Raw genomic sequence first — 21,592 nt, forward strand, 5'->3', positions numbered from 1 at the left:
GGGCTTAATGTTAAACAATTACATGGCTATTCAACTTATATGGCCCTATTGTGATGTAAGTTCTAGGTTACATTTTCCATGTCACATCGAGGCTTATTGCATATTTGATCAACTTTAACCTAGTAATTGCGTATCATCACCTGTTTTGATGCCATATCATGTCCCTCCCAACCAATGACGTATGACGCATTCCAGAGCCTCGTTCTGACATACAGGTAGACCGAACCACGGCGCCATATTGAGAGAGAACGGAAGTGAGTGATTTTTGATGTGGAAAAAGTGTTTATGAAGTTCCTAGAAAACATTGGCAAGAGTGATGAAAGCCGTTTAAACGCACAGTTAGGGTTGAACTGGAACCATTTTACTATTTTGGTTTTCTCGTTTAAGAGAACCCCCCCCACCCCCTCCTCAAGAAATACTTTTTCGAATCCCACCCTTGACAGTGTTAAGTCACTGAAAGCGCGCGGCAGCGACTGAACTCTTGTCGAAGATGCCCTTGGCACAGTTTGGAGCAGACCCATGGCAGAAAATGGCCTTGGAGAATTCGGAAAACGAGGTAATGAACATGCCAATGAACGATGGCCACCTTAGCTGTATTCGTCAACGTTTGACGCGGGCTGTTGTGAATCCACTTCCTCACACAGTTTGTGGGACACCAACTTCGATTTAGTTTCGCATAAACTGATTATTAAACTTAAGCGATTAAAAAAAGGACTACATATTTGTGATTAAAGCTGTCTTATTTCTCAAGAAGTGCAGGCTGATAACTTAACAGCCATTTGTTGCAGGACACCGTGGGGGGGGGGGGACAAATCGCTAACTACTCACTACAGCGAACATGTGATATTTATCGTTCAAGTTGCCATTTCTAACGTGTAAACTGGGTCTATTAAATGCAGTTTTATTTCTATATGTTCTAATCAACTAACAATTGGCCCTGAAGCATATTACACAGTTTCAAAAACACGAGCCCACCCCAATTTTTGTGTGTGTGAGAGACACAGTTAAATCGCTTTCTCTGTGTTACAGGTCATGGATGACTCAATGGGGGAGGATGAAACAGTATGTAGTGTGAGTAAACATTTTTAATAATCTCACCTGTCTTCTCCCAGACTGTCTTATTTTCACAGGAGGTTGGTGGCACCTTACTTGGGGAGAACGTGCTCGTGGTAATGGCTGGAGAGGAATCATTGGAATGGTATCAAACACATGGTTTCCATGTGTTTGATGCCATGCCATTTCCTCCTTTCCAGACATTATTATGAGCCGTCCTCCCCTCACTAGCCTCCACTGGTGTGTGCATATGTATTTATGTTTCATGTTCTCTCTCAATTCAGTTCTCTCTCTTTGTCCTCTCTCACCTACTCACACACCTACATCCAGGCACTCCACAATAATACTATGTATTAATATGGACTAGTGGTGGGGTCGGTGAGAGCAAAATGATTAAAGAGAAGATGAGGGTAGCGAAAGAGTGAAAGCGACTGTGAAAGAGGGAGAGTGCATGCTATGTCTTTTAGTCATCCTCCTCCACACCTTTTGATGCAGTGGGAGGGGGTGTTGAATGCGTGGAACCGGTTGCAAGCTGTCCGTTGGCAGCTCCCTCCCCCGACAGATCAGAGCGTAGCGCAGTCTATCCCAGCGCAGCCACACTGTGACACAGGGAGAGGGGCTCTGCTGGCCCAGCACCGGGATGGGAGATTTGGACACCGCTGGGGCAGAACACGGGCCAAAGAAGGAATTTGCTGAGAGCTGGTGTGCTGTACGTGGGTCTGATGTGGCTTGGTGTTGTGTTTGGGTGGGAAAGCATGGGATTTGATTTCTCCATCCTCCCACAGTATGACTCTCTGCTCTAGTGCAAAGAAAAGGTTCTGAGTATGCAGCGCTGAAACAGTCTCTTTCTTGGTAGGGTTTTACTTCAAAACTTGTGAATGTATTTTATTTGATTAATTCCATTGCTTCTCTTTATTATTCTTTGTGACGTGTGTCTGTACATTTGTGTGTTTGTTTTATAGAATTACTGTGTATTCCTATTCTCTCTCCACACTGCGGTGTATTTGGCGCGTACCTGGTTTTGTTTTGACTGTGTCTCTAATCTTTCACAGGATGAGGGCTCAGTGAATGAGATCAGTATCACAAACCATGTTAAAGAGGGCTCTGAAAGGGCTGATCCGCGGCAGTTTGAGCTCCGCAAGGTACTGGGACAGGGATCCTTTGGGAAGGTAAATGACAGTGTGTGAGATGAAACTGTGTAGTGGTCTAAATGTTTTTTAAATTATGAATTATAGTTTTCATATCTCTGAACATTTGTGTATATTAGACTGACTGATTGATGGATGCTGTTGGGTTTAATAGCTGAACTGATTTGTGTCTCTTATCTATGTTCCCCTGTTCAGGTGTTCCTTGTGAAGAAAATAACAGGGCCTGATGCTGGACAGCTGTATGCTATGAAGGTGCTGAAAAAGGCCACTTTGAAAGGTACACTAGTCTGCTGTGATAATTATTTTGTTCTGTGAATTTGTTGATATTGAATATATTATGCTTGCAATGGTTTTAAAACTACTTTACAACTACAGTATATATATATTTTTTGAATGATATTACAGTCGTGTTTTTAATTGTCATTTCTTTCACGAATCACCAGTGCGAGATAGGGTCCGTACCAAGATGGAGCGAGACATTCTGGTAGAGGTGAACCATCCTTTCATAGTCAGACTACACTACGGTGAGTTATCAGACATCATCTGCCTGCCCTGTCATATGTCTATGTCTGATATAAGCACAGGTCATTAAACCTTACAGATGAGTTTTGACTTCAATATGTATCCATGATTCTTCACAGCATTCCAGACAGAAGGGAAGCTGTACCTGATTCTGGACTTCCTCCGAGGTGGAGATCTATTCACACGGCTGTCTAAAGAGGTGAGCAGAATTCAAATAATTTATTATTATTTTAATTTTATTTTTTACATTAAAAAAAACGTTTATTTTTTCCTGGTAATTCATGTCCATATTATATTAGGTGTGTTGTTTTTAACAAGTCTGTCTACCAGGTGATGTTCACAGAGGAGGATGTGAAGTTCTACCTGGCAGAGCTGGCTCTGGCCCTGGACCATCTGCATGGCCTGGGAATCATCTACAGAGACCTTAAACCTGAGAAGTACATATTACACTAATGCTATGACATTGCTTCTTCCCATTAGGTACTTGTTTCTCTTCCAATCAGCAACCTGGGAAATGATTGCATATTTTTTTTTTATAAATCTAATGTTATTTTCAGCTTCGAATTTATGTTATATACAGTCTGTTTACTGTATGTTTCTGCTGGCGGATGTTGAATTTCCTCTCTGACTGAGATCACTCTGTCCTTTCAGCATTCTGTTAGATGAGGAGGGCCATATCAAACTCACTGGTGAGTGATTTTCTGCTCCTATTACATATTAATGTTTCATATTCACACTCGGCCTGACTCAGCCACCGAGCAGAATAAGAAAGTGTTTTTAATGCCTTTTAATTTTAGGAGCCCTTAGTCTTCCTATGTACCATTTTCAGCTCAACTCATTTTGCTGCCCTTTGTTGTTCCAGACTTCGGCCTTAGTAAAGAGTCAATTGATCATGAGAACAAGGCCTACTCTTTCTGTGGAACAGTGGAGTACATGGCACCAGAGGTTGTGAACCGCCGAGGACACACCCTTAGCGCTGATTGGTGGTCCTACGGTGTGCTCATGGTGAGTGCTGGAGTTCCAAATGGTTCTGTCTCTCTGCAATTCATTACCCTGGGATGTGTTCAAATATCTGATATCCAGTATCAAGTGTGTCCACATTCATATCTGCCCGGATGGGCCAATGTGTCCAATGGCTGACATTGCCACTGATTAGACATGTTAATACAATGTTGTTTTCATCTTCCCCAGTTTGAGATGCTGACTGGGACACTGCCTTTCCAAGGGAAGGACCGGAAGGAAACCATGACCATGATACTGAAGTGCGTCTTACTCAACCTGTCTTGAGTACAAGTTTAACCAGGCTGTTAGCACATAACAGTTTGATCTCAATCTACCATGGTCATTGTTTTGTTTGCACTGCAGGGCCAAGTTGGGAATGCCACAGTTCCTGAGCCAAGACGCCCAATCTCTCCTACGTAACCTTTTCAAACGCAACCCAGGCAACAGACTAGGTAATCATTCTCCATCACTAAAAGGGTATTGTGCACCATGGCTTGTAACTGATGATTGCTTAAAGTGGCAATCAACAGTTGAAACAATAACAAAGCGCATCCCTGCCCTTGTTTTGGTAAAAAGCTGAGGGGTGGGGCTGGAGAAATGTAACCACTCTTAAATTCATAGACATAGCTATGGATGCAACGATTGACCATTCATGATATCAACATTTATAGTTTTAAAAGTTTAGGCTATGAAGTTTTTTTACGTTTACATTTATAGTTTTAAAAGTTTAGGCTATGAAGTTTTTTTACGTTTACTTTGTTTACAAACATTGGAGTAAAAACAGCTAATTTTGAGTTGTTATGGCGTACAACAGTTGAACTAAGTTCATGGGGTATTTTATAAGTTATCTTATTCAACCAATACATTTGAAGTCGGAAGTTTACATACACCTTAGGCAAATACATTTAAACTCCGTTTTTCACAATTCCTGACATATAATCCTAGTAAAAATTCCCTGTCTTAGGTCAGTTAGGATCACCACTTTATTTTAAGTATGTAAAATGTCAGAATAATAGTAGTGATTTATTCCAGCTTTTATTTCTTTCATCATATTCCCAGTGGGTCAGAAGTTTACATGCACTCAGTTAGTATTTGGTAGAATTGCCTTTAAATTGTTGATCTTGGGTCAAACGTTTCGGGTAGCCTTCCACACGCTTCCCACAATAAGTTGGGTGAATTTTGACCCATTCCTCCTGACAGAGCTGGTGTAACTGAGTCAGGTTTGTCGGCATCCTTGCTCGCACATGCTTTTTCGGTTCTGCCCACAAATTTTCTATAGGAATGAGGTCAGGGCTTTGTGATGGCCACTCCAATACCTGGACTTTGTTGTCCTTATTTTGCCACAACTTTGGAAGTATGCTTGGGGTCATTGTCCATTTGGAAGACCCATTTGTGACCAAGTTTTAACTTTCTGACTGATGTCTTGAGAAGTTGCTTCAATATATCCACCTAATTTTACTACCTCATGATGCCATCTATTTTGTGAAGTGCAGCAAAGCACCCCCACAACATGATGCTGCCATCCCCGTGCTTCACGGTTGGGATGGTGTTCTTCGGCTTGCAAGACTCCCCCTATTTCCTCCAAACATAACAATGGTCATTATGGCCAAACAGTTCTATTTTTGTTTCATCAGACCAGAGGACATTTCTCCAAAAAGTACGATCTTTGTCCCCATGTGCAGTTGCAAACCGTAGTCTGGCTTTTTTATGGTGGTTTTGGAGCAGTGGCTTCATCCTTGCTGAGTGGCCTTTCAGGTTATATCGATATAGGACTCGTTTTACTGTGGATATAGATACTTTTGTACCTGTTTCCTCCAGCATTTTCACAAGGTCCTTTGCTGTTGTTCTGGGATTGAGTTGCACTTTTTGCACCAAAGTAGGTTCATCTATAGGAAACAGAACGCGTCTCCTTCCTGAGCGGTATGAAGGCTGCATGGTCCTATGGTGTATATACTTGTGTACTATTGTTTGTACAGATTAATGTAGTACCTTCAGGCGTTTGAAAATTGCTCCCAAGGATGAACCAGACTTGTGGAGGTCTACAATTTGTTTTCTGAGGTCTTGGCTGATTTTCTTTTGATTTTCCCATTATTTCAAGCAAGGAGTCACTGGGTTTGAAGGTAGGCCTTGAAATACATCCACAGGTACACCTCCAATAGGCTAATTGACATCATTTGAGTCAATCAGAATTTTCTAAAGCCATGACATAATTTTCTGGAATTTTCCAAGCTGTTTAAAGGCACAGTCAACTTTGTGTATGTAAGCTTCTGACCCACTGGAATTGTGACGCAGTGAATTATAAGTGAAATAATCTGTCTGTAAACAATTTTTGGAAAAATGACTTGTGTCATGCACAAAGTAGATGTCCTAACCGACTTGCCGAAACTATAGTTTGTTAACAAGAAATTTGTGGGGTGATTGAAAAACAAGTTTTAATGACTCCAACCTAAGTGTATGTAAACTTATGACTTCAACTGCACATATTTCATTCACAAGTCCAAAAATGTTTGTAGCAATCACAGATTGCCCCTTTAAATTAATCTCACTCAATAGAAAAAAAAATATCTTGCCACTCTAGGCGGAACATAGTGTTTGGTTGTCTCCCAAGTGGTGCAGTGCTAGAGGCGTCACTACAGATCTGGGTTCTAGCTGGGCTGTGTTGCAGCCAGCCGTGACCGGGAGACCCGTGAGGCGGTGTACAATTGGCCCAGCATTGTCCGGGTTAGGGGAGGGTTTGGACGGCAAGGATGTCCTTGTCCCATCGTGTTCTAACGACTCCCGTGGCGGGCCGGGCACACTGACACGGTCGCAAGTTGGACTGTTTCCTCTGACCCATTGGTGAGTCTAGCTTCCGGGTTAAGCGTGCAGTGTGGCTTGTGGCAGGGTCGTGCTTCAGAGAACGCATGACTCTCGACCTTCACCTCTCCCGAGTCCGTATGGGAGTTGCAGCGATGGGACAAGGCTGTAACTACCAATTATATACATCACTGAACTGCAATCATATTACAAAAGATACCACAGGTATCCTGTAATGTGTGTGGATTTGTTGTTCACAGGTGCTGGTCCAGATGGAGTGGAAGAGATCAAGAGACATTCCTTATTTTCCACAATTGACTGGAACGTAAGTTTGCATATTAATATGCGTTTGCCATCTGCCTGCTCCTCTGTCAGTGTGTATTATAAATGCTTTGTTTTTAAACTCTCGAGTGGCGCAGCTGTCTTTAGTTCTAGAGGCGTCACTACAGACCCTGGTTCGATTCCGGTCTGTATCACAACCAGCCTTGACTGGGAGTCTCATAGGGCGGCTCACAATTGGCCCAGTGTCGTCCGGGTTAGGGTTTGGCCGGATTAGGTTAAGAACAAATTCCTATTTACAATGATGGCCTGTCTCGGACTTGGGTTCCATTCCGCTCGCGCAACCCCTCGCCAACAGCCAATAAAATTGCAGGGCGCCAAATACAGATCAACAGTAATCTCATAAATCAAATTTCTCAAACACAAGTATTAGGCACCATTTTAAAGATACAATTCTCGTTAATCCAGCCACAGTGTCTGGTTTCAAAAATGCTTTACAGCGAAAGCTCCACAAACGATTATGTTAGGTCACCACCAACTCACAGAAAAACCCAGCCATTTTTCCAGCCAAAGAGAGGAGTCACAAAAAGCACACAGAGATAAAATTCATCACTAACCTTTGATGATCTTCATCAGATGGCACTCACAGGACATCATGTTACACAATACATGATGTTTTGTTCGGTAAAGTACATATTTATATCCAAAAATCTTATTTTACATTGGCGTGTTAGATTCAGTAGTTCCAAAACATGCAGTGATATTGCAGAGAGCCACATGAATTCACAGAAATACTCATAATAAATGTTGATGAAAATACAGCTTAAATACATTAAACTTTAAATACACTTCTCCTTAATGCAACCACTGTGTCAGATTTCAAAAAAACTTTACGGAAAAAGCATAATCTGAGAACGGCGCTCAGAGCCCAAACCAGCCAGAGAAATATCTGCCATGTTGGGTCGTCAACATTATTCATAAATATTCACTTACCTTTGATCTTCATCAGAATGCACTCTCAGGAATCGCAGTTCCACAATAAATGCTTGTTTTGTTTGATAATGTCCTTCATTTATGTCCAATAGCTTATTTTGTTAGGGCGTTTGGTAAACAAATCCAAATGTGCGATCTGGTCTATTTGGACAAAATGTTTTTTTAAAGTTATATTACAGGTTGAAGAAAATTGTCAAACTAAGTATACAATCCATTTTTAGGATGTTTTTATCATAAAAGTTCAATAATGTTCCAACCGGAGAATTACATTCTGTTGAAAAGCAATGGAACGACAGCTACCTCTCAAGTGAAAGTGTGTGACTGAGAACGAGGCAGTAGGCAGACCACTGACTCAGAGCTCCCATCCAGTCCTACGTCACATGAGAAGCCTGAAACAACGTTCTAAAGATGGTTGACATCTAGTGGAAGCCTTAGGAAGTGCAAAATAACCCATATCCCACTGTGTATTTGATAGGGGTGACTTCAAAAATGACCTAAATTTCCCACTTCCTGTTTGGATTTTTTCTCAGGTTTTTGCCTGCCATATGAGTTCTGTTATACTCAGACATCATTCAAACAGTTTTAGAAACTTCAGAGTGTTTTCTATCCAATACTAATATGCATATATTAGCATCTGGGACTGAGGAGGCAGTTCACTCTGGGCACTCTATTCATCCAAAAGTGAAAATGCTGCCCCCTATCCCAAAGAATTTAACTGACTTGCCCAGTTAAATAAAATGAACATGTTAAGGTTTATTCCAATGTTTCCCCCTTTTTTTTGGTATGCCTGTAGAAATTATTCAGGAGAGAACTCCATCCCCCCTTCAAACCTGCGAGTGGCAGACCTGATGACACCATCTACTTTGACTCTGAATTCACTGCAAAAACTCCACGGGGTAAATGACAGATTCTTGTTTGGTGCTTTATACAATACACAGTTTCATAATTGTGTGTGTGAATGAAAAGTAGTGAGGGTTGACATGAGGATTTTCCCACAGACTCTCCCGGCTGTCCCCCGAGTGCCAACACCAACCAGCTGTTTAGAGGCTTCAGCTTCGTGGCTATCTCAGATGAGGAGAGTCAACCTCCACAGAACATTAACATCAACATGTCCTCTATACAGGTACCAACACACGCACGTACTGGATAGGTCCCTGTATTTATTTATTATAATATGGTTGTGTGTGGAAATAACAGAATTGGTCTCTGTCTATCTCTCTCTTCAGCAACTCCACAGAAACACAGCACAGTTTAGTGATGCCTATGATGTGAAGGAGGACATTGGTGTGGGCTCTTACTCTATATGCAAACGTTGTGTTCAGAAGAGCAACAGTATGGATTATGCTGTAAAGGTGAGCTGTAACGCTGGGGCTGCCCATGTCACACCCTGGGAATGCCCATGGTAGAATGGTAGGATTAACTGTTATTACTGATGTTGTTATCCCAGATCATCAGTAAGGCCAAGAGGGACACAACAGAAGAGGTGGAGATTCTTCTGCGCTATGGACAGCACCCCAACATCATCACTCTCAAAGATGTGAGTCATTACATCAGCAGTATGCGAATGAAGCAAGCAGCAATGTTTTTTTAAATATATTTTTTATGTATTTTACTTTTTCTTCCTCATTTTGATCTTCTCGCATCACTGCGACTCCCCAACGGGCTCGGGAGGCGAGTCATGCATCCTGCCAAACAGCACTTCTTAACACCCGCTCACTTAACCTGGAAGCCAGCCGCACCAATGTGTTGGAGGAAACGTTGTTCAACTGACAACTGAGGTCAGCCTGCAGGCCCACAGCCTGCCACAAGAAGTCGCTAGAACACGACGAGCCAAGTAAAACCTCTACTAACCCAGACGATGCTGGGCCAATTGTGCGACACCTTATGGGATTCTCGATCAAGGCTGTTTGTGATACAGCCTGGGATCGGACCGGGGTCTGTAGTGACGCCTCTAGCACTGCGATGCTGTGCCTTAGACCGCTTCGCCACTCGGGAGGCCCTGCACTGTTTTGCTTTTAAGCCTCAGTTGTCACCGTTGACTGAAGTTACAGCAAGATGGTGTTATTATCCTAAATTCAGCAATAAAAGAAATGTCCCCTCACTGTCAACTGCGTTTATTTTCCGCAAACTTAACGTGTAAGTATTTATATGAACATAACAAGATTCAACAACTGAGACATAAACTGAACAAGTTTCACAGACATGGAGGGTCATGTCAGGATGAGCCTGCAGGAAGGGTACCATATGAGGGAGGAGGATGTCTTCCCTGTAACGCACAGCGTTGAGATTGCCTGCAATGACACCAAGCTCAGTCCGATGATGCTGTGACACACCGTCCCAGACCATGATGGGCCCTCCAAATCGATCCCACTCCAGAGTACAGGCCTCGGTGTAACGCTCATTCCTTCGACGATGAATGCAAATCCGACCATCACCCCTGGTGAGACAAAACTGCGACTCGTCAGTGAAGAGCACTTTTTGCCAGTCCTGTCTGTTCAGCGACGTGTTTGTCCACATAGGCTACGTTGTTGCCGGTGATGTAAGGCAGGTCCTCACCAGACAACAGGCCTACAAGCCCTCAGTCCAGGCTATTGTGGACAGTCTGAGGACTGACGGAGTGATTGTGCATTCCTGGTGTAACTCGGGCAGTTGTTGTTGCCATCCTGTACCTGTCTCGCAGGTGTGATGTTCGGATGTACCGATCCTGTGCAGGTGTTGTTACACGTGGTCTGCCACTGCGAGGACGCTCAGCTGTCCGTCCTGTCTCCCTGTAGCGCTGTCTTAGGCGTCTCACAGTACGGACATTGCAATTTATTTCCCTGGCCACATCTGCAGTCCTCATGCCTCCTTGCAGCATGCCTAAGGCACATTCACACAGATGAGCAGGGACCCTGGGCATCTTTCTTTTGGTGTTTTTCAGAGTCAGTAGAAAGGCCTCTTTTAGTGTCCTAAGTTTTCATAACTGTGACCTTAATTGCCTACCGTCTGTAAGCTGTTAGTGTCTTAATGACCGTTCCACAGGTGCATGTTCATTTAATTGTTTATGGTTCATTGAACAAGCATGGGAAATAGTGTTTAAAAGACAGGGTCCTGAACGAGGGACGTTTCTTTTTTTTGCAGAGTTTTATATATATGTGTGTGTGTGTGTACTTCAGAGTTCAACCTTTATCTATTACAGTTGAAGTCGGAAGTTTACATACACTTAGGTTGGAGTCATTAAAACTTGTTTTTCAACCACTCCACAAATTTCTTGTTAACAAACTATAGTTTTGGCAAGTCGGTTTGGACATCTACTTCGTGCATGACACAATTAATTTTTCCAACAATTGTTTACAGACAGTGAATTATAAGTGAAATAATATATCACAATTCCAGTGGGTCAAAAGTTTACATACACTCAGTTGACTGCCTTTAAACAGCTTGGAAAATTCCAGAAAATGATGTCAAGGCTTTAGAAGCTTCTGATAGGCTAATTGACATAATTTGAGTCAATTGGAGGTGTACCTATGGATGTATTTCAAGGCCTACCTTCAAACTCAGTGCCTCTTTGCTTGACATCATGGGAAAATCAAAAGAAATCAGCCAAGACCTCAGGAAAAAAATTGTAGACCTCCACAATCTGGTTCATCCTTGGGATGAATTTCCAAACGCCTGAAGGTACTACATTAATCTGTACAAACAATAGTACGCAAGTATATACACCATGGGACCATGCAGCTGTCATACCGCTCAGGAAGGAGACGCGTTCTGTCTCCTAGAGATGAATGTACTTTGGTGCAAAAAGTGCAACTCAATCCCAGAACAACAGCAAAGGACCTTGTGAAGATGCTGGAGGAAACAGGTACAAAATTATCTGTATCCACAGTAAAACGAGTCCTATGACTCGTTCAGCAAGGAAGAAGCCACTGCTCCAACACCGCCATAAAAAAGCTAGACTATGGTTTGCAACTGCACATGGGGATGAAGATTATACTTTTTGAAAAAATGTCCTCTGGTCTGATGAAATAAAAATGTAACTGTTTGGCCATAATGACCATCATTATGTTTGGAGGAAAAGGGGGAGGCTTGCAAGCCAAAGAACACCATCCCAACTGTGAAGCACGGGAGTGGCAGCATCATGTTGTGGGGGTGCTTTGCCTCAGGAGGGACTGGTGCACTTCATAAAATAGATGGCATCATGTGGAAGCTGAAATAAATAATTCTCTCTACTATTATTCTGACTTTCCACATTCTTAAAATAGTGGTGATCCTAAAACAGAATTTTTACTTTGATTAAATGTCAGGAATTGTGAAAAACTGAGTTTAAATGTATTTGGCTAAGATGTATGTAAACTTCTGACTTCAACTGTATTTGAGTTGATATGGTTATCTGACTCTTGTATTGTATAATCATGCGCGTGTGTATTGTGCTTATATCGTGTGTACACTGAGCAAAAATATATAAATGCAACATGTAAATTGTTGGTCCCGTGTGTCATGAACTGAAATAGAACATCTCTGAAATGTTCCATACGCACAAAAAGCTTATTTCTCTTTAATTTTGAGCACAATTTTGTTTACATCCCTGTTCGTCAGCATTTCTCCTTTCCCAAGATAATCTATTCACTTGACAGGTGTGGCATATCAAGAAGCTGATTAAACAGCATGGTCATTACACAGGTGCACCTTGTGCGATGGGGACTATTTAAAAAGCCACTCTAAAATTTGAAGTTTTGTCACACAACACAATGCCACAGATGCCACACAATGTCCAGATAGTTAAATGTTCATTTCCCTACCATAAGCTGCCTCCAACATCGTTTAACAGAATTTCCAACGGGCCTCACAACCGCGATGTCAGCACTCCAGACCAGGACCTTCACATCCGGCTTCTTCACCCGAGGGGGGGGGGGATTTCTGTCTGTATTAAAGCCCTGTTGTGGGGAAAAACTCATTCTGATTGGCTGCTCCTGGCTCTCCAGTGGGTAGGCCTGACTCACAAGTGGATGGACCTATGCCCACCCATGGCTGCATCCCTGCCCAGCCATGTAAAATCCATAGATAAGGGCCTAATTTGCTCAACTGTATGTGTAAACATGTATACGCAGGTCCCAGCTTTAAAAGAGACCTTGGTCTCAGTCTGTGTTCCTTGTTGAAATAAAGGTATAATAATAATTTAAATTGACTAATTTAAACTAACTAACTCAGTACAATATTTTTCATTGTTCCATATTTCTTTTATATTGTTGTTCAGTATATTTAATATATGGCACATCAGGTTTGAATTCTCATGCTGATCAAAGCTCCAATCAAATCCAGACATTATATACTTTTGAATGGCACTTCCGGTTTTGGCGGGAAATACCGGTTTACCCGGGAGGAAAGTGATTTATTCGCAGGATGGAACATTTGTAAAATACCGGGAAAATATATAACCCTAGTGCGTGTCGGACATTTCTGGGATATTTTGTTTCAGCTCATGATACATGGGACCAACACTTTACATGTTGAGTTCAGTGAGGTTTCACAATTGAATTGTTGTTTCATTGTTTGGCTAGTATGTCCTGAGAGTTATGGGAATATTTTTTTGTGTGCTGAATACTCTTCTATAATGAGTTGTTATTTGTGAGTGTCTCTCTGGGTGACATTGTGAGGTTGTGTGCCCTGTTAACTGTAGGTGTTTGACGATGGGCGCTCAGTGTACCTGGTGACAGAGCTGATGAAAGGAGGAGAGCTGCTGGATAAGATCCTCAGACAGAAGTTCTTCTCTGAGAGGGAGGCCAGTGCAGTTCTCCACACCATCACCAAAACTGTGGAGTACCTGCATGCACAGGGGGTAAAACATTCACCATCACAATGATGCATAATACTGATATATTACGTGTTCCAAGTATATACACTATATTTTGAGCACTTTGCTACTTTCAATACACAGGACCTTTCTACAGTATAAGCAATACGAGTTGACAATCTACAATTTGCCTCCCTGACTCACTATGTCACTGTTGGAATTTCTGTCACCCTGCTCAGGTTGTCCATAGAGATCTGAAGCCCAGTAACATACTGTACGTGGATGAGTCTGGAAACCCAGAGTCCATCCGAATCTGTGACTTTGGCTTCGCCAAACAGCTGAGAGCTGAAAATGGACTCCTGATGACTCCCTGCTACACGGCCAACTTTGTCGCCCCCGAGGTGTCTCTTCTACATGTTTCTGTGACTAGTACCTGCATGCTCAGCTAATGGTCGTCTAACTATAACAAGTTCATCGTATTTTCAGTTTTCAATATATTTGTCTAGTAACTGACATGGCATTCTTTGCATTATGTATTCTAATGCAGTGTGCTATACTTCCTATTGTTGTTAGGTCCTGAAGAAACAGGGCTATGATGCAGCCTGTGATATCTGGAGTCTAGGAGTGCTGCTCTATACAATGCTTACTGGGTATGCGTGCTTTACCAATAGTAATGCAGCCAATGATGTTCATAAAAATATGAACACATACAGTGGGGAGAACAAGTATTTGATACACTGCCAATTTTGCAGGTTTTCCTACTTACAAAGCATGGAGAGGTCTGTAATTTTTATCGTAGGTACACTTCAACTGTGAGAGACGGAATCTAAAACAAAAATCCAGAAAATCACATTGTATGATTTATAAGTAATTCATATGCATTTTATTGCATGACATAGGTATTTGATACATCAGAAAGCACAACTTAAGATTTGGTACAGAAACCTTTGTTTGCAATTACAGAGATCATACGTTTCCTGTAGTTCTTGATCAGGTTTGCACACACTGCAGAAGGGATTTTGGCCCACTCCTCCATACAGACCTTCTCCAGATTCTTCAGGTTTCGGGGCTGTCGCTGGGCAATACGGACTTTCTGCTCCCTCCAAAGATTTTCTATTGGGTTCAGGTCTGGAGACTGGCTAGGCCACTCCAGGACCTTGATGCTTCTTACGGAGTCACTCCTTAGTTGCCCTGGCTGTGTGTTTCGGGTCGTTGTCATGCTGGAAGACCCAGCCGCGACCCATCTTCAATGCTCTTACTGAGGGAAGGAGGTTGTTGGCCAAGATCTCGCAATACATGGCCCCATCCATCCTCCCCTCAATACGGTGCAGTCGTCCTGTCCCCTTTGCAGAAAAGCATCCCCAAAGAATGATGTTTCCACCTCCATGCTTCACGGTTGGTATGGTGTTCTTGGGGTTGTACTCATCCTTCTTCCTCCAAACACGGTGAGTGGAATTTAGACCAAAAAGCTCTATTTGTCTCATCAGACCACATGACCTTCTCCCATTCCCCCTCTGGATCATCCAGATAGTCATTGGCAAACTTCAGACGGGCCTGGACATGCGCTGGCTTGAGCAAGGGGACCTTGCGTGCGCTTCAGGATTTTAATCCATGACGTCGTAGTGTGATACTAATGGTTTTCTTTGAGACTGAGGTCATTGACCAGGTCCTGCCGTGTATTTCTGGGCTGATCCCTCACCTTCCTCATGATCATTGATGCCCCACAAGGTGAGATCTTGCATGGAGCCCCAGACTGAGGGTGATTGACCGTCATCTTGAACTTCTTCCATTTTCTAATAATTGCGCCAACAGTTGTTGCCTTCTCACCAAGCTGCTTGCCTATTGTCCTGTAGCCCATCCCAGCCTTGTGCAGGTCTACAATTTTATCCCTGATGTCCTTACACCCTCTCTGGTCTTGGCCAGTGTGGAGAGGTTGGAGTCGGTTTGAGTGTGTTGACAGGTGTCTTTTATACAGGTAACGAGTTCAAACAGGTGCAGTTAATACAGGTAATGAGTGGAGAACAGGAGGGCTTCTTAAAGAAAAACTAACAGGTCTGTGAGAGCCGGAATTCTTACTGGTTGGTAGGTGATCAAATACTTATGTCATGCAATACAATGCAAATGAATTACTTAATCATACAATGTGATTTTCTGGATTTTTGTTTTAGATTCCGTCTCTCAGTTGAAGTGTACCTATGATACAAAGCATGTAGAGGTCTGTAATTTTTTAAGTAGGAAAACGTGCAAAATCGGCAGTGTATCAAATACTTGTTCTCCCCACTAATACAATAGCAACAATAAAGTACATTCATATTTTATTAGTCATTATTAGTGTGTATTTATCTTGATATTTCAGGTTCACTCCTTTTGCCAATGGACCAGAGGATACTCCCGAAGAGATCTTGGCTCGGATCGGCAGTGGAAAGTTCTCTCTGACGGGTGGCTACTGGAATTCAGTCTCCGCAGAGGCCAAGGTATGTCTGGGATGTCGGTTGTACTGCAGCACTGTGCTTTCCATAGTATCCAATTACTCTATGATAGTGGTTTCAAAACGGAATCCTTTTCCTAGCACTACAGTGCATTCGGAAAGTATTCAGACCCCTTCACTTTTTCCAAATGTTTGTTAGACTTATTCTAAAATTAATTCAATTTTTTTAAATCAATCTACACACGATACCCCATAATGACTTTTTTTGCAAATGTATTAAAAATAAACAAAATTAGTATTCAGACCCTTTGCTATGAGACTCGAAGTTGAGCTCCGGTGCATCCTGTTTCCAATGATCATCGTTGAGACGTTTCTACAACTTGATTGGAGTCCACCTCTGGTAAATTAAATTGATTGGACATGATGTAGAAAGGCACACACCTGTCTATATTAGAGGTCGACCGATTATGATTTTCAACTCCGATACCGATTATTGGAGGACCAAAAAGCAGATACCGATTAATCGGACGATTTTAAAATAAATAATAAAATAAAAAAATGTATTTGTAATAATGACAATTACAACAATATTGAATGAATACTTATTTTAATTTTAACTTAATATAATACATCACTAAAATCAATTTAGCCTCAAGTAAATAATGAAACATGTTCAATTTGGTTTAAATAATGCAAAAACAAAGTGTTGGAGAAGAAAGTAAAAGTGCAATATGTGCTATGTAAGAAAGCTAACGTTTCATATGAAAGCTGGTGGTTCCTTTTAACATGTCTTCAATATTCCCAGGTAAGAAGTTTTCGGTTGTATTTATTATAGGAATTATAGGACTATTTCCCTCTATACCCTTTGTATTTCATATAACCTTTGACTATTGGATGTTCTTATAAGAACTTTAGTATTGCCAGTGTAACAGTATAGCTTCCGTCCCTCTCCTCACTCCTCCCTGGGCTCGAACCAGCAACACAACGACAACAGCCACCATGGAAGCAACGTTACCCATGCAGATTAAGTGGAACAACTACTAGAAGGCTCAGAGCGAGTGATGTTTGAAACGCTATTAGTGCGCGCTAACTAGCTAGCCATTTCACTTCGGTTACACCAGCCTCATCTCGGGAGTTGATAGGCTTGAAGTCATAAACAGCGCAATGCTTGACGCACAACGAAGAGCTGCTGGGAAAACGCACGAAAGTGCTGTTTGAATGAATGTTTACGCGCCTGCTTCTGCCTACCACCGCTCAGTCAGATACTTAGATACTTGTATGCTTTTATTTATTCGTTATTTTACATGTTCTCATTTGCAGCAACGACCTGGGGAATAGTTACAGGGGAGAGGGGGGATGAATGAGCCAATTGTAAACTGGGGACACTGCCCTGCTTGTATGCTCAGTCAGATTATATGCAACGCTAGATAATATCTAGTAATATCATCAACCATGTGTCGTTAACTAGTGATTATGATTGATTGTTTTTTATAAGATAAGTTTAATGCTAGCTAGCAACTTACCTTGGCTTACTGCATTCGCGTAACAGGCAGTCTCCTTGTGGAATGCAACAAGAGAGGCAGGTCGTTATTGCGTTGGACTAGTTAACTGTAAGGTTGCAAGATTGGATCCCCCGAGCTGACAAGGTGAAAATCTGTCATTCTGCTCCTGAACAAGGCAGTTAACCCACCGTTCCTAGGCCGTCATTGAAATAAGAATGTGTTCTTAACTGACTTGCCTAGTTAAATAAAGGTATAAAAAAATAGGCAAATCGGCGCCCAAAAATACCGATTTCCGATTGTTATGAAAACTTGAAATCGGTCCTAATTAATCGGCCATTCTGATTAATCGGTCGAACTCTAGTCTATATAAGGTCCCACAGTTAACAGTAAATGTCAGATCAAAAACCAAGCCATGGGCTCAAATAAATTGTCCGTAGAGCTCCGAGACAGGATTGTATCGAGGCACAGATCTGGGAAAGGGTACCAACACATTTCTGAAGCATTGAAGGTCCCTAAGAACGCAGTGGCCTACATCATTCTTAAACGGAATAGGTTTGGAACCACCAAGACTCTTCCTAGAGCTCCAGAGTTCCTCTGTGGAGATGGGAGATCCTTCCAGAAGGACAACCATCTCTGCAGCACTCCACCAATCAGGCCTTTTATAGTAGAGAGTGGCCAGACGGAAGCCACTCCTCAGTAAACGGCACATGACAGCCCTCTTGGAATTTACCAAAAGGCAAATTGAAAATTACATTTTCAAAAATGTCTAAACCTGTTTTTGAATTGTCATTGTGTGTAGATTGAGGGAATAAAAACGATTTAATCAATTTTAGAATAAGTCTGTAATGTAACAAAGTGGAAAAAGTGAATGGGTCTGAATACTTTCTGAATGCACTGTATACTTGATGGAAGTGATAGTATGCACAATCTGAACATTGGCATTGCTGTCTTTAGGACCTAGTGTCCAAGATGCTGCATGTGGACCCCCACCAGAGGCTAACTGCTGCTCAGGTGCTGCGACACCCTTGGATATTACACAAGGACCAGTTGCCCAAGTACCAGCTCAATAGACAGGATGCTCCTCATTTGGTCAAGGTAACAAAACTTTATTCAATGCACAAGTCTCTCTTTTCTGACACTCTGAAAGCTTCTCTGCTGGGTATTGATAAATTAACACCAAGACTGTTCTCCCTCTTACAGGGTGCGATGGCAGCCACTTATTCTGCTCTGAACATGCATGTTCCCCCTGTGCTGGACCCTGTAGGGCGCTCCTCGTTAGCTCAAAGAAGAGGAGTGAAGAAGTTGACCTCCACAGCCCTGTGATCCACTAGTATCAATCTCACCTGTTTAATGCTACTGCACCAGTGCATTAGTGTGTTTCGACTCCCGCTGTGTTAGAAGAACAGTGTGTAAGACCAAAAAGAAACGGTAACCCATTCACTGAGAAAATGTATCATGTATTTGCTTGTACAATCATCACTGCCTTCAGACCAAGAGTTACAAACTCTTGGAAAGGCTGAACTGTATATTTTATGAAAATGAGATATTTACTACAAAAATAGAATTAAATGTATACGGGTTCCTACAGGTCTGTGTTTAAACAGAGATTGTGTTAAGCACTGGGGGATGAAGGGGTTTGGAAAGGGTTCAAATGATGTTTCCCCCAGTTGCATGGAGCACAGTCAGTCCCCCTTATTCCAAATCAACCGCTAAGCCCCTACCCCCTACCTATGCACTTGTATAGATCTGAAAATATTAGATACATGTAAACAGTCATATTTTTAGTTAGGCCAATTTTTAGAATGTTATATTGTTCTAATTCCAGACATTTGGGTACATAGCATTGTTTAAATATTCCCCATGTCATGTTAAATGGGGAGCTAACCATAGAAATAGAATGAATGGAACTGACTTGGTGCTCTAACCCTGGCAATTTGACTGGTTAATGAACTCACCGTATAGCCCCACAGTGGAGGTGTCATCACTCCTAAAACCTAGCAGTTAAACAGGGAAATGGTTCCAATTGTTTTTCCGCAATTCATTTTTCCCATATGATACTTAATAAGGGCTATGTTTGGTGTAGGTTTACCCTGGCGTGTCATTTTGATGACCATGTAAATCTCTGACAAGTTGACTAACCGATATATTTGTCTTAATTTACTTTGCTTCAAAAATGCTAATTAGTGTCCAAGTAGACATCAAGCAAGATTACAAATACCTGCAAGCTCATGCACGTGCTGACACCTTTGCTAACAGTTATTGTGTCAAGACAGTTAACATAATTTTCAATTTAAATACATTTTGCCAATTTATTCATTACTAAATGTAACTAAAATGGTTAATCCAGACATTATCTCCTTTGCCTCGATTTGGCAGACTTGTCCAGGTCATCATGGCATTTGTAGTTCTTTATGATAGCCACGTTCACAGTTAATTAGCACATTTTTTTGGGGGTTGGGGTAAATACAGGCAAATATATTTATAAGTCACCTTGTCCTAGAGAGATTTACACCATTATCAAAAGCCCTTATTTTAAGTGTTTCTAAAATCCCTTATGGGAAAAATGAATGGAGCCATTTCCTTGTTTGACCACTAGGTTTTATTTGGAATGTTCTATCAATAGATTCTGGATTGCCATGGTAATGTAGAATGTTCATTCAAATTATGCTAGCTCAGGGGTGTCAAACCTTTTGCATGGAGGGCCTTGTCTGTTGGTTTTTCGTTTCAATCAATCCCTAGACAACCAAGTGTGGGGGGGTTCCTTACTAATTTGTGATCTTAATTCATCAATCAGGTACGAGGGAGGAGCAAAAACACGCAGACACTCGGCCCTCCGTGGAATGATTTTGACACTCGTGTGCTAGCTGATGTGGCTCATGAATGTATTTTTTGTGATGTCAGTTGAGTTGACTTAACAGATTGAAGTTTATACTTCTTGCTTTTACTTCCTGCCATTGGTCTAGGGAAAAAATATACAGGTTAAGACAACGTTGTCACAAATCTGGGATCATTGGTGTTCGTTAACTACCAGCGCCATTGCTAACCAGCACCGCTGTTCCTATTCTTGCAAAGAGTTATGGGCTATTAGAATCTTGTTTTCTTAACCTTTGTCATATTCAACCTAGTCATAGGTACACTCAATGGCTGCCAGTCCAGCCATTATGCTACTGTTGACTTTAATGGGGATGCCTGTTATATTCATTCTATTTCTATGGAACTATTATGGCTGCCATGGAATGTTTTAGTGTCATGTTTTTGCATCATTGCCCAATTCAGACATTCAGTTTTATACAATTTTCTATTTTATTTTTATATTCCCCATGTAGCTATTGTTAATAGTGAGCTAACATGGCTGCCATAGAATGTTGAAGTGTCAATACAAAATGCATCATGATGCGCAAACCGCATTGGCTCAACTTTCTAAATGCAAGGCTCTGGGAATAAGCAACATGGAATTATTACTATATTGCTTATTTATTGGGCAATTAGGGTTTGGACACTGACAAACTCCTTAATAGTGCAACAGTTTACCAAGGCCCTGTCAGCAAGGGGGGAGAAAAAGTGCTAACCTCCTTCCTCACTCCAGTATCTGCTGCTGCACTTTCTCTCAGACCTTTGTGTTGGGGCAGGGCCCAGAGGGGTTGGAGTTTTCTTGCTTTACTTAGTCTTTCAATTTTTTTTGTCCTTCTCATAATCATAAAGGGAAACGTGAACTTGGGATATACTTATAGCAATTAAGATTACTTTTCCAGTCTACTTTTAAGAGACCATTAAGAATGTATTTTTGTATATGTTGATGAATGAAACATTCTCTACTTGGTGTGCATGATGGTCACAGGACAGCTTTAGTTTGGGGGGGGGGGTGTTAAGGGAAAGAGAAGGGCTTTCAAAGAAGATGCTGGGGAAATGTAACATGCTAGATGGAGGGGTGAATAGATAGCGTCTTTCCCCTCTGGTTGTTTCCATGTTTTACAGAGAAATGTTTCTCAGATGTGGGCCAGGCAAGTGACTGCAGCTTCATTTGTAACCTAAAAAGTGATCATGAATACATCAAATAAATATACAATCAAGTAATGCATCAATTGTTCATTCTTTCCTC

General features: G+C 41.7%; 1 protein-coding gene across 3 annotated transcripts; it reads left to right on the top strand.

Annotated features, from left to right (window-relative positions):
• The first annotated feature begins 217 nt into the window (after positions 1-217).
• LOC112231226 (ribosomal protein S6 kinase alpha-3) lies at positions 218-21,571 on the top strand. Of its 3 annotated transcripts, none has more exons than XM_024397857.2 (22): positions 218-556; positions 1,030-1,071; positions 2,106-2,222; positions 2,397-2,478; positions 2,645-2,725; positions 2,843-2,922; positions 3,042-3,160; positions 3,375-3,412; positions 3,586-3,728; positions 3,915-3,985; positions 4,089-4,177; positions 6,782-6,846; positions 8,587-8,689; positions 8,792-8,916; positions 9,020-9,145; positions 9,241-9,330; positions 13,450-13,608; positions 13,803-13,964; positions 14,137-14,213; positions 15,920-16,037; positions 18,448-18,588; positions 18,694-21,571. In XM_024397857.2, exons 1-22 carry the CDS (start codon positions 491-493, stop codon positions 18,814-18,816), a joined length of 2,217 nt encoding a protein of 738 aa, XP_024253625.1. In that variant the 5' UTR covers positions 218-490; the 3' UTR covers positions 18,817-21,571. The 3 variants fall into 3 exon arrangements, with proteins under 3 accessions (XP_024253625.1, XP_024253626.1, XP_024253627.1); XM_024397858.2 differs by having other exon boundaries at positions 3,054-3,160; XM_024397859.2 differs by lacking the exons at positions 218-556; positions 1,030-1,071 and adding an exon at positions 1,643-1,905.
• The last annotated feature ends 21 nt before the right edge of the window (positions 21,572-21,592 follow it).

Source organism: Oncorhynchus tshawytscha, linkage group LG33, assembly GCF_018296145.1.
Source record: "Oncorhynchus tshawytscha isolate Ot180627B linkage group LG33, Otsh_v2.0, whole genome shotgun sequence".
NCBI classification, from domain to species: domain Eukaryota; kingdom Metazoa; phylum Chordata; class Actinopteri; order Salmoniformes; family Salmonidae; genus Oncorhynchus; species Oncorhynchus tshawytscha.